This window comes from Hemicordylus capensis, chromosome 12 (genome assembly GCF_027244095.1).
Source record: "Hemicordylus capensis ecotype Gifberg chromosome 12, rHemCap1.1.pri, whole genome shotgun sequence".
Taxonomy (NCBI): Eukaryota; Metazoa; Chordata; class Lepidosauria; order Squamata; family Cordylidae; genus Hemicordylus; species Hemicordylus capensis.
The window spans coordinates 87,597-101,175 of NC_069668.1; the positions used below are offsets into that span (position 1 = coordinate 87,597).

The 13,579-nt window shown below is 55.1% G+C and overlaps 1 protein-coding gene across 2 annotated transcripts in view; it reads left to right on the forward strand.

The window, feature by feature from the left end:
* Positions 1-4,400: 4,400 nt before the first annotated feature.
* Positions 4,401-13,579, forward strand: part of MYO1C (myosin IC) — a 49,979-nt gene continuing 40,800 nt past the window's right edge. The window contains exon 1 of one of the 2 annotated variants that reach the window (XM_053274922.1): positions 4,401-4,658. In XM_053274922.1, coding sequence (XP_053130897.1) covers positions 4,515-4,658 — 144 coding nt within the window. In that variant the 5' untranslated portion in view covers positions 4,401-4,514. Of the gene's footprint in view, positions 4,659-7,251; positions 7,340-13,579 lie in introns of those variants that run through there. The other variant, XM_053274926.1, reaches the window with a different exon arrangement.

Sequence of the window (13,579 nt, forward strand, 5' to 3'; positions counted from 1 at the left end):
CTCTTAAGGCCTGGGGGAGGGGATGCACAAACATTTCCAGGAAACAATGGGGGGGGCTTTTCTTCCCATCCCTCCCCCCCCCCAGGTTTTTTCCTGTTTTGTGAGCCTGGCACTTTCCTCCCCCTCTGCAGAGGCCCCCCCCCCCGAGACTTTCAATGTTTGGCTGCCGAGTTCCAGATTCCCAAGCCAGGCTGCTTGGTTCTGACTCCCACCAGCAGAGGGAGAAGCGAGGCCCAATCCCGGGGGGGGGCACCCCCCAAAAAGCAGGAATGCCAAGAGCTGGTTCCAGGAGCCGGCCAGGGGGAACCTGCCGACGTTTCCAAGAGGGGCGGGCAGGCGGGTGGCTCCCCCACAGGGCAAAGGCAAATCTCTCCCAAACCAAAGGCCACGGAAGGGGCCTCTGCGTTAACTTTTTTGGCAGGGTTGGGGGTTTGTGGGACAGGTTGGGGAGAGGGCAGCATCCTCGGAAGGGGACAGGGCGAAGTGGAGCAGGGGGCAGAAGAAGGCTCCTGGCAGCCGGCCTCGGAGGAAAGGGCTGGAGCTTGGGGAGGGGCCCTTGTGGAGCTTCGGGGCATGTGGGGGAAGTCCGTCTCGGTTGGAAAGAATGTGCACGAGGCAGCTTGCAAGATGGGAAAGTGGAACATTTTAGTCGTGCCCTTTTCGCGACCGAGCGAAAGAGAACTCGGCCAGTTGGAATGAGGCTGCCCGTAGCTCAGCGGGAGAGACGCCGGCCTGGAACCCTGGAGAGCCGCTGCCGGTCAGGGTGGGCAGTCCTGAGCTAGACGGAGCAAGGGTCTGACTCAGTAGGAGGCAGCTTCATATGTTTGTCAGGAGCATCTGTGGAGTTCGACAGACCAAGGGTCTGATTTGGTAACGGCCGCTTGGAAGCTGCCGTTGGCTTCAGCCAGTCTTTTTAAGGGCCAAACCTTCAAGGTCCACCTCTGTCATGTTTGCTGGGTTCAAGAAGACAACCAGGAGAAGGCGTCCCGCTGGGATAGACGGGACCTCGTGGGGGAGCCCTCCTGTGGGTTTCAAAGTGCCCCTACAGATTTCTCTGTGCCGTTGACCCCGTCCCCCGCTTTGGCAGGCAGGGCCCTGAATTGGCTTCCCTGTAGGAAATTTCCAGCTCTCTTTGGGACAAACAGGGGACCTCTAAATTTACAGCCCTACCGCTGCTTGTAAACAGGAAATGTTTCCAAGATCTTTTGCGTGCTTGCTTGGACCCTTAAAATACCCTCTGATAAGGCCCATTGTTTCTCTTTGCCACGGCTTCCTGCGGCCTAAATGTCATTTTCCTTGCGAGGGGACACAGCCTGGCCGTTCCAGAACACCGACTCGACTCCTGCCCTCGGCCCAACCCTGATGATCCTGGAATGCACACCGAGGGGAAAGGGCTCCTCTCGGAAGGCAAAGGTCGTAGAAGGTCGTAGAAGAATGAGAATCGCCACTTTGAAAAGGGGGCTCTTTAACTGGGACTGCCCACCAGTTACAGATAAAGGCAAACTTATTAATTAGTGGTTGATTATCTTAGCCCCCAGGTGATGTTGGACTACAACTCCCATCATCCCTTGCCACCATGGTCTTTGGAGATGATGGCAGTTGTAGTCTAGCACCATCGGGTGGGCCCACAGTTGTGGGTGAGTAATTACTTGTAGCTTGTGAAATGACAGCAAGTCACAGGCTGATTGTGGGTCAGGGGTTTCCTGTGCACAAGCTACACATCACTGAGCTGTTTAAACTCCAGCCACGCCTGTAGCCAGCCTAAAAGTTTGAGGAGGGGCACCAAAAAGGTAAGCGGGCTCAGATTTTGTCACCTCGGCTGCTCTCCATTACATTACATTACATTACATTATCACAGTTTAAAAAATATTTGTAGAAAACTTTTAGGCAGGGCTGAGAAGTGGGGCCAGCTCTCCCAAGCCGCTCCTGCCCCTGGGTATAGACCTGAATTGGATGGAAATCAATAGGAGCAAGGCTGTCTGTCGGATAGCTTGTGAAATCTCGCCCAAGTGGCCCTTTGAAGACAACTGGATCACTGAGAGGTTTGCAGGAGAGGCTGATGCTTTCACTTCCTGTTTCACTTTCGCTTTCTCCATCCGCAGGAGAGGCTGATGCTTTCACCTTCGGTTTCACTTTCTCCATCTGTGGGAGAGGCTGATTCTTTCACTGTCACTTTCGCTTTCTCCATTTGCGGGAGGGGCTGATGCTTTCACTTCCTGTTTCACTTTCGCTTTCTCCATCCGCAGGAGAGGCTGATGCTTTCACCTTCGGTCTCACTTTCTCCATTTGTGGGAGAGGCTGATTCCTTCACTGTCACTTTCGCTTTCTCCATCCGCAGGAGAGGCTGATGCTCTCACCTTCGGCTTCACTTTCTCCATTTGTGGGAGAGGCTGCTTCCTTCACTGTCACTTTCGCTTTCTCCACCCGCAGGAGAGGCTGATGCTTTCACCTTCGGTCTCACTTTCTCCATTTGTGGGAGAGGCTGCTTCCTTCACTGTCACTTTCGCTTTCTCCATCCGCAGGAGAGGCTGATGCTTTCACCTTCGGTTTCACTTTCTCCATCTGTGGGAGAGGCTGATGCTTTCACCGTCACTTTCACTCTCTCCATTTGCTGGAGAGGCTGGCGCTTTCACTCCCTGTTTCACTTTCGCTTTCTCCACCCGCAGGAGAGGCTGATGCTTTCACCTTCGGTTTCACTTTCTCCATCTGTGGGAGAGGCCGATTCTTTCACTGTCACTTTCGCTTTCTCCATTTGCGGGAGGGGCTGATGCTTTCGCTTCCCGTTTCACTTTCGCTTTCTCCATCCGCAGGAGAGGCTGATGCCTTCACCTTCGGTTTCACTTTCTCCATTTGTGGGAGAGGCTGATTCCTTCACTGTCACTTTCGCTTTCTCCATCCGCAGGAGAGGCTGATGCTTTCACCTTCGGTTTCACTTTCTCCATCTGTGGGAGAGGCTGATGCTCTCAATGTCACTTTCACTTTCTCCATTTTGCTGGAGAGGCTGGTGCTTTCACTTCCTGTTTCACTTTCGCTTTCTCCATCCCGCTGGGCAAAATCTCCTCCACCTCCCCTATCAGACCAGACCTATGATGGTTGCAGTAACGCATCCAAGGCCCATCAGAACGCTCCGGACTTGAAAGTCAGACCGGCGGCTGCTTATTTCAGCAGAGTGCTGCCGCTTTCCAGAACAGTGCCATTTCCCCCAGTTGGAAGGGGGCTTGGGAGCTTTTCTAGTCCCACCCCACCCACGCCAACACCCCCGCTGCAGGAATCCACTGCAGGCTCCCTGACAACAAAAACCTCCAGCAAAGGAGAGGCCACTGTTGTGCAAGACATATGGTTGTGTCCTTGCACTCAGGGGATTCTTCTTAATGTCTAGTCTACTGCCTTTATACTGAGTCAGACCCTTGGCCCATCTGGACCAATACCACCTACACTGACTGTCAGCAGCGCTCCCAGGTTCCAGGCAGGGGTCTCTCCCAGCCCTACCTGGAGGTCCTGCCAGGGATTGAACCCGAGACCTTCTGCGTGCCAAGCAGATTCCCTGCCACTGAACTACGGCCTTGTCCTAATGGCCTAGAGCCTTTTGGGCTGAGGATGATGAGAGTAGTAGTCCAGCCAGGGCTACCCCAAGGCTGCGCATAGCACAATTTTTCTGGGCATGCCCATTAGCTGCACGGAGAGTTCCTCCCTCCCAGCCCTGCATCCCAAACTCCACATTTTAAGTGTCGGTAAGCAATTTATTAAGAAGTACAACATGAACTCCCCAAGAAAAACAAACAAACCGGCTATATTTTTGGAAAGCTTATCTTTGGAGAAAACATTTTGACAGCTGGCGCGTACCCTCCTCTCCCTGGTATTCTCTGGGCCTTCCCTCCACCTTTTGCTCCATTCCCGATTTAGTTTGCCTTTCCTCCTCCCAGTTCTGGGCTGGAGGCCTGACCGTGCCACCCCTCCTGAACCGCCAGCAAGTTTAGAATGTGCTCCCTGGAAGAGCAGAATTGGATAGCGCTGCTGTTCTCAAAACGGGGGATGCCGCCAGACTACAACTCCCACCACGCACCGCCACGGGCCTTGTGGCGGTGGACGATGGGTGTTGTAGTCCGGCGGCATCTGGGGGGGCCGTTTTGAGACCCTCTGGGCCAGGGCGATGAGATCTCGCCGACGAAGAGGACCCGGCAGCAGGAAAGGGACACGTGGGGCGGCCTCAGCAGGTACACAAAGGCTCCTGGCAAACTCTCCGCGCCTCTCCCTTCCTGTTTAGCTTCTCGGGACAGGACGGCCCAGTCCAAGCGGCTGGTGTCAGCCAGGCCTCCCAAATCCCCCGGGCCTCCCAGACGAAACATCGGAGCTAAAAACAATAAGCAGAGCCATCAATTACAGAAGGGTTCTTGGAACCGGCCGGAGGCAGCCGCCGGTCAAAACGCCGCTGCCAGCAGGGCTGGGGCTTCATTGCCGCCGCCGGAGCTTCCCAGCCGCAGGGCCCAGAGGCTGTGTGGGGGCCCTGGTGGACCATGCCAGGCCTGTGTGGGGCCCAGAGGCTGCGCCGGGGCAGCGGGGGCCTCCCAGTCGGCCCCGGGACCATGAAGCTGCAGATCAAGCTGATCCCCACCGGAGAAATTATCTGCCTCGTGCGCCAGGATGGAGTGGCCCAGCCTGTAAGCCTGGTTTCTATCCCCCGCCTCCTTTCTCTCCTTGCCCTTTCTAGCACAGGGAGGGCCCTTCGAGGTCCTCCATTCCAGCCCCTGCTCCATGTAGAGAACTCCCAACCGCAGGGGCAGGCAACCAGCCACACTTGACTGATGACTGCCCGAGAGCCAAGGTTGCCTTCCCCTGTGGCTGCGGCATCCGTTCCAGAGCTTCTGTTTTGGAACCTCCTGCTATTGGAGAGCCCACCACATCATGAGGCAGGCTGTTCCACGGTCAAACAGCTCTTACAGTCAAGAAGTCGTCGTCCCCGCCCCCCCCCCAATTGTCTGCCCTGACATTAGGGGTGGAGAGCTGGTCTTGCAGGAGGGAGCTTTTGCTAAGCAGGGTCTGTCTGGGTTTGCCTTTGGGTGGGAGAGTCTCTGTGAGTGCTCCCTGCAGTGTTCCCTCTAACGAGGATTCCCAGAGGCTGCTGACCACAACTCCCAGGGGATTGGGGATGATGGGAGTTGTAGTCATCAGCCTCTGGGAATCTTGGTTATTGGCATGCAGGAGGTCCCCGGTTCCATCTCCGGCAGCATCTCTAGGTGGGGCTGGGAGAGACCCTTGCCCTGGAACCTGGGAGCCGTGGCCCCATCCCTGAAGGACGGGGCTTTCCTGACTCCCAGCTGATGCTTCTCGCTTCGTATTCACGATGTGGATCGCGTTAGAGGAGTGGGCTGCACTGTCCTGACGGCGGGTGGTGTTGACCGGCGGCATCCCACTCACAAACGCATGACTGCTGTGTCCTCTAGCAATAAGGCGCCACCTTAGTTCTTGGGGGGGGTGAGACCCCAAAGTTGATTGAAAATGGGCCTCTGTGTCTTGTGAAGGTTCGATTGCAGAAATCCCTCTGTGGGCCTCGGAGGTGATTGTTATCAGAGCTGTGGGGTTGGAAATGTTCCAGAATGTGTTGTCTCCTTGGAATCCACACACCCCCTATTTTTCTGTAGGGGTGATATATGTGTGTGTGTGTGTGTGTGTGTGTGTGTGCGGCCAGCAGCACACACGCCTTTCTGTGGTGCTTCCTTTTGCTTTCCCTGCTGAAGAAGCGTCTTCTCCACAAGAAGTGAAAGTTGCAAGGAACAGAGGAAGCTGGCAGTCCTCACCTTGTGCCCTGGAAATCTTCCTGGAGAAGAAAAGTCCCAGCTGGCCCGGAAGGATCCGTCAGCAACGGGGTGGCAGAAGTGCGGCCGTGGACAGAAGCTCTCATCCTCTGGTCGGGCCGGCCCAGGCCGCACATGACTTCGTACATAGGTCAGGCCCGGTGGCGGAGAGCGTGCATTGCACAGAGCTGGTCCTGGGTTCAAATCCCGGCGTCGCCATTTCCCAAGGCTCAGGGCCTGTCGCTCAGAAAGGCATCTGCTCCTGCCCACGGAAGGTCCCAGCTGCAGTTCCTGGGATCTGCGGGTAGGCCTGGGAGAGACTCCGAAACCTTGGGGACGCTGCTGCCAGTCAGCGTAGGCAAGCTTGAGCTCGATGGGGCGAGGGTCTGACTCAGCAGACAGCTGCTTACCCCCTTGGTGAGGAGGAAACGCGACTAGCTGGAAGGGCTTTGGATTCTTGCTTCAGGGCATCCAACCCTTGGATGGAGGAGAGACTCCAACTGTAAGCTCCAAAATCTGCCCAGAAAAATAGAAGTTTACAGGTCGGGGACCTTAGAGGTGTTCTGAAAGCTTCTGGAGGTTTTGAAACGGAGGCTGGAGGCCTGTGTGTCCGAGCTGCTGTTTCTGGCACTGAGGGGGGTGGGCTCGATGATCTCCCAGGTCCCTTTCCGCTCCAACCTGCTAGGATTCTACCACCTGTGCGTTGAAGAGAAGGGTGTGCAGGGCCACCACGGGATGGGTGTGCACGGGAGGACAGAGACCGCCCAAGCACGGAACAGGAATCTGCTCCGAGCAGCAGGGGCCAGGCTGCCAGTCAGTGCAGAGCCAGGGGATGATGGGAATGGGAGTCCAGCACCCACAGGAACATAGGAAGCTGCCATATACTGAGTCAGACCCATGGTCTATCTAGCTCAGTATTGTCTACACAAACTGGCAGCGGCTTCTCCAAGGTGGCAGGCAGGAATATCTCTCAGCCCGATCTTGGAGAGGCTGCCAGGGAGGGAACTTGGAACCTCGATGCTCTTCCCAGAATGGCTCCATCCCCTGAAGGGGAATTTCTTCCAGTGCTCACACTTCTAGTCTCCCATTCAGATGCAACCAGGGCAGACCCTGCTTAGCTATGGGGACAAGTCCTGCTGGCTGCCACCACAGCAGCTCTCTCCCCAGTGCTTGCTGCTCCCCCCCGCCCCCCCAGACTGGTACAGTCCTAGCCTACGGATGGTCGTCCTCGCACTTGACTTAATGATTGTCAAGGAACCTCGTCCCTGCACACACCTGCGCCACCCCAGGACCAGCTGCTGACGCGTCCCGCTGCAGCCCGGACCGAGACCGGAGCATGCAGGGGGGCGCCGGAGGCCCTCCTTCCCCCCCCCCCCGCCCCGCTCTACGCCCGCTCCAGCGGCCGGCCCTCCTCCCCCCCCCCCGCGCGCGCGCGCGCCTGCGCACTGGGCCCCGCCCTGCCTCGCTCCGCCCGGCTGAGAGGGCAGCAGCTGGGGCGACTCTGGGCGGCGCGGCGGGTCGGCGGCAGCAGCAGGAGCCCTGCAAAGGTAGGGACCGCGCGGCGGGTCTCCAAGCATGGGCAGAGCGCCGCGGCGGGGGGCTTAGACTCGGAGGCGTCTGCTCACGTGGCTGCCCTTCCTCCTTCGGCCCCCCCCCCCGCCCCGCTTCTGCTGCTGGGCTTAATTCCACGTGACAGGCGCCCCCCCACCCCGCCCAGCTGCATTTCAGTGGCGTGAGGCGGAGCGTAGCGTATCCTTCCCTCGGAACGCCGGGCCGGCGGAACTCCCGGCTGCTGCTGCTGCTTGCCGCTGCCACGTGGTGGTGTGCGCGCACGGCTGCCTGGAGTCCCCTGGAGGAAAGGAAGGGGGGGGCGGCTCGTCCTCCAGCCAGCGCCCCAGCTGAGCTCCTGGGGGCCCCGTTGTGGGGCAGTGCTGCTGACCAAGCAAGGGGTGGGCTTGGAGGCCGCCCCCCCCTGCACGCACCCCACCCCACCCAGTGCTAGAAATTGCGGGGATCGCCTGCGGTTTCCCACTGGCCGCCAGCCATTCTCAGGCAGCAACAGTGATGGGGTGTGTGGGGTGTTTCTGGTGGTGGTGGGGCACATCCGGGGGGGGGCTTTGCTCCCTCGGCCTCCCCCCCACCGCCCACCAGGTGCTATGTGGGGCGGGCTGCCCAGCGTCGTGCCAGCCCCGGTGCCAACTGAGAGCTGGTCTTGTGGTAGCCAGCCTGACTTGTCCCTATAGCTAAGCAGGGTCTGCCCTGGTTGCAGATGAATGGGAGACTGTATGTGTGAGCATTGCAGGACATTCCCCTCAAGGGATCATGGGGCCACTCTGGGAAGAGCATCTAGGTTCCAAGTCCCCACCCTGGCAGCATCTCCAAGAGAGATTCCTGCCTGCAACCTTGGAGAAGCCGCTGCCAGTCTGTGAAGACAATCTTGAGCTAGATAGGCCAAAGGTCTGACTCAGTATATGGCAGCTTCCTAACTACTCCAAGGTCAGCAGGGCAGGAGCTGCCGGAGGAGGGAGTGCCCGGGCGGGGCCGCGCAGCCGAGTGCCAAGTGGCCCGGCCTGGAGGGCAGAGCTCGCTCTCGCTCCTTTTTGAATGAAGACAAGCTTGCGCAGCTTCTTGCGAATGGAGCGAGGAGGGCCGCCTCCTCCTCCGCCAGCCCGCCGGGGCTTCCTGTCTGGGAAAGAAAGTTACCTTCCCTCGGGAGGTTGGGCACTGACAAGCTGGCTCCTGCCAGGAGGTGGCTGCAACAGTTTCCAGGGGAAAGGGCAGCTGCCTGAGGCTCGCCTTGGGAAACTGAGGCATGGCAGGGTGTGTGTGATGAGGCCTGTCTGAGATCATCCTCCTGCCAGATTCCGGATGACGCTGGCCTTGCGCCCTGTTTCCCCCCCAACCGGTTCTGCCCCTTAGGAACAGAGGGCGCTGCCGTCTACTGAGTCAGACCCTTGGTCTCTCTAGCTCAGGGTGGTCTACCCAGGCTGGCAGCGGCTTCTGCAAGGTTGCAGGCCAGAGTCTCAGCCCTGGCTCGGAGATGCGGCTGTCAGGGAGGGAACTGGGAAGCTAGATGCTCTTCGCAGAGCGGCTCCATCCTCCCCGGAGGGGAATCTCTCCCAGTGCACAACGCACATGGTCTCCCATCTAAATGCAAACCAGGGTGGAGCCTGCTTAGCAAAGGGGGACAAGCCCTGCTTGCTGCTGCCACAAGACCAGCTCACTTTGTATTCGTCATTTCCCAGTGAAGACAAAATAACAGCAGCCGTTTTAAAAAGCAACAAAGGAAACATAATAAAAGTACAATTCACTTTGTTACAATGCTTTGTTACAATGCTTTATTACAATTCACTTTGTTACAATACAATACACAGTTCAGTTCATGTGCTGGTATTATCATACATCAAGGAAAAATGTTTTCCCCTGGCAGATTTGTGGGTTGTTTGGTAAACATTTTATTTATGTGAATGTTCCCGTGCAGGAAAATAACAGCAGGTTAGAGAAAACAAAAAGCTAGCAAGGAGACCTATCTAAGAAGCAAAGTGTCATTGAGCTCACAGTGTACTAGTTAAAAAGTTCAATGTATCTGCTCAAGGTTGATTGTGTTATAATAATACTGTATAAGAAATCAACTTTAATCATTCAGGTCCTGTATAAGAGGGTTTTGATCTCTCAGCGATGTTTAGAAAAGTGATACATTTTTCTGGAAAGAAACATTTGTTATGCATGTTTACATTATTACTATTTCTTGTTTACACAGTCAGACAGGTGTTATTGACTGGTTTGTTTTATCCAGACATCGAGTCCTTCCCAAGGACCTGGGATGGCTGAATTTTATTGTCATGGTTATAGATATCGTCGCAGAATATAGGCTGTTCCCAGTAAAGTTGCTTTTTGTAATTGGCTGATGGTGATTTCTGTGGCCCCGATGGTGTTGAGGTGCTCTTCAAGGTCTTTTGGAACTGCACCCAGGGCGCCAATGACCACGGGGATTATTTGGGTCTTCTTCTGCCACAGCCTTTCAATTTCCATTTGTAGAGCTTTGTATTTTGTTGTTTTTTTCTATTTCTTCTTCTTCTTCTATTATTTACTTATTTACACAGTCAGACAGGTGTTATTGACTGGTTTGTTTTATCCAGACATCGAGTCCTTCCCAAGGACCTGGGATGGCTGAATTTTATTGTCAATGTTGTTGCTGTCATAGATATTGTCACAGAATATAGGCTGTTCCCAGTATTATTATTATTATTATTATTATTAATATCCATTATTATTATCATCATCTATCTTTCTGAAAAGAAATATGTAATGCATGTTTACATTATTATTGTGGTGGTGGTGGTTTTATTATATTATTACAAATGTTTATATACTGCTTTTCAATGAGATGAGTTCTCCGAGCAGTTTGCATAGACAAAGACAAGCTGGTTCCCTGTCCCCAAAGGGCTTGCAATTGCCAGATGCTGTGATTGGTGGAGATTGTTTTTCTGGGATCGGAATCCCCCCCCCCCCCCCCGTGGTCTCTCCTCCGTGGTGGTCTTCTCTCCTCCCCATTAGCGGCTGTTGAAAACTGAGCTGATGTCAGGGCTGAGACAGGCGGATTGACAGAGAGTGATGGAGAGAGGTCTCTTTAAAACGAAACCCTGGGGAAATTCTGCCCGGCCTGCTACGCCGAAATGCAGAGAAGGCCGTCCTGCAAAGGGAAGTGGCAGATCCCACTTTTTGTGGCTCTGGATCTTGCAGAGTGTGCCGAGGTGTCCCGACCTGTCCTAGCCAGGCGTGTGTTTGGGGCTGCTTTTTCTGTATTTGGCCAGAGCTGCTCATCAGGGGGATCAGGGGAGTGACGTTTGGCTTGCCGCTCAGGGAAACCAAATCCCGTGAAGGCGCTGGAGGGGAGAAGAAAATGGAGCGAGATGAGAGCCATCTTCAAATATCTGCAGGGCTGCCCCAGAGGAGGAGAAGTGGGCTCATTCTCTGTTGCTTGGGAGGACGGCCTAGAACGGGGCTTGAGAAATCCCAGGCGCCCGGGAGCCGTGGCACCTAGAAATTGAAGGGTGGCACCTAAACTAGGATATTCGGAGTTATTTAGCCCCTCTGTATTTGTCTGGGCAGTTCACCTTAAGTGGTGCAGTGGGGAAATGCTTGACTAACAAGCAGAAGGTTGCCAGTTTGAATCCCTGCTGGAACTATATCGGGCAGCAGCAATATCGGAAGATGCTGAAAGGCCTCATCTCATAGTGTGCGGGAGGAGGCCATGGTCAACCCCTCCTGTATTCAACCAAACAAAAACCACAGGGCTCTGTGGGCACCAGGAGTCAAAATTGACTTGACCGGTAATTTTGTCAGGCACGCATTAATGAGCTCTGAAATTGGGGGGCTGGCTCCTAGACCCAGAGGAAACGTGTCAAGGCCTGGACTCTAGAACCAGCGGGCTGAAGTGACCAGGGAGCAGATTGGGGCTAGACACGAGGAAGAATTTCCTGCCTGTAAGAGCAGTTGGCCAGGGGAACAGCCTGCCTCATGAAGCAGTGGGCTCTCCGTTGCGGGTGGTTTTCAGACGGAGGCTGAAAAGGCCAGTGGTCACGATGCTGCAGCAGATTCCGGCGCTGAGCAGGGGGTGGACGAGAGGTCCGGATCCCTTTTTAGTTCTTACGTTCTGTGATTCTGCGGGGTGCAGCGTTAGGTCAAGCAGTTGGTCCAAGAGGACACTGGCAGTGAAAGAAGGGTGTTGTTTTCTTCCTGGGGGAGAGAGTTGGCGGAGGAGTTGCGTTTCAGATCCACCACTGCTTCCTGCAGGGTGGAGGGGGCCACATATCACGGGCAGTAAAATCGCGTAGCTTTTACTTCCAGTGACTGGTGGCGGTGAGAAAGAGCGGGATCTCCACGCCTGCCTGTGCCTTCTGTTTCAGAAAATGTGTCGGAGGGTGATCTTTTGCCCAGCCGGAAGCCCACGCCGGGCAGGATTCAGGGCGCCACAGCAGCGAGGAACTGTCTTGTGACCCTGGGAAGGGAACTGGGCGTTCCTGCCAGATACGCAAGTCTCCGCAATTTGCGTCCGCTCACCAAGGTTGCCAGCAGGCCGTCCTTGGGGCGAAAGGGGTGCTTCATTGGAAACGGAGTGGGGCCAGCACGTCCATACTTGATGGAGGGGATTTGCCAGCATAGCATAGTGGTTAGAAGGTTGGACTGGGAGCAGGAAGATCCGAGTTCAAATCCCCATTTAGCCATGAAACTCGGCGGCTAACTCTGGGCCCGTCCGATCTCTCTCAGCCTAACCTACCTCACAGGGTTGTTGTGAGGACAAACATAACCATGTACTGGTTACGTTTGGCCTCCTTGGCTCTGGAGTGACTGAAGGGAGAGAGGAGAGCTGGTCCTGTGGTGGCAAGCATGACTGGTCCCCTTAGCTAAGCAGGGTCCACCCTGGTTGCTTATGAAGGGGAGACTAGATGTGTGAGCACTGGAAGAGATTCCCCTCTTCGGGGGTGAGGCCACTCTGGGAAGAGCATCTAGGCCCCAAGTCCCCTCCCTGGCAGCATCTCCAAGAGAGGGCTGAGAGAGGCTCCTGCCTGCCACCTTGGAGAAGCTGCTGCCAGTCTGTGTAGACAATACTCAGCTAGATGGAGCAAACGTCAGACTCAGTATATGGCAGCTTCCTCTGCTCCTACGGAAGACTGAAGAATGTTAAAATACAATAAAATACTTTGAGAAAGGCAGGCGGCTTGCTTTGTGGGTGCCCCAAGAGAGGGCAGGTGGGAGGATGGTGCTGTGCCGTTCTGAGTTCTGGATGGCTTGACTTTGAAGATCCCTGTGGCTGGTTTTCTGCAGGGTTGTTTTTGTGTGTGTTTTTTGCAAACTTTTGGGTCTTCTCTAGGTTAGAAGGGTTGCCCCAGTGATCTGAACCACACTCCCAAAGGAAACTGGAGCCTCCCCCATCTCTGGTTGTGTTGAAGACACCCCTGTTTTATCAGGCTTTTGGTTAATGGTGCTTTAAAGTTTTATTGGTGGTGGTTTCAATTTGTTTTTAGATGGTTTTCGTCGTTGTCTGGTTTTTTAAATTGTAAACTGCTCTGAGATTGATTGAAATCTCGGTATTGAAATCCAGTCAATAAATACGACAACAAATACATGTTTGACATGGGATTGGTGGAGGGAGAGCTTGTTCCCTTTTGCTAAGCAGGGTCCACCCTGGTCTGCATTTTGATGGGTGGCCACGCATGAGCTTTTGAGCTTTCTCTGCCATAGTGGAACCGGTTTTCCTTGCTGTCTATTTCCAGAGGGAATGTTCCGTTTCTAAAATGGCATTGCTCAGAACGTAGGAAGCTGCCTTGTGCCGAGTTGGACCGCTGGTCCACCTTGCGTAGTCTTGTCTACACGTGATAGGGCCAGTGGCTGTCCCTAGAAGCCGCCCAGGGCTGCAGTGGCAAGGAGTCCCAAGGAGCAGCCGACAGAGGGAAGTTCCTTCTCCAGGCTGGACTTCTCCTCCTCGCTAAGTTTCATGCATGCGTGTCTCGAGTCTTTCTTCTCGGGTCTCTTTCATAACATGGGAGCCTTTTGCCGCAACTTATGTATTTATTTGAGATGTTTCTGTACCGCCCTAAACCTGCGTCTCTGGGAGGTTTGCTGTTGAAATCGCTCAAAACATGAACATTGCTTTGCCGTTTGCATGGGCAGACCCTTGGCCCATCAGGACGTTGCTGGTCATTCTTGGGGTCTCCATCTGGGAGAGCTGACCTTGGGGGTAACAGGGTCCCCTCTGCCTAGCAGGGTCTGCCCTGGCTTGCATT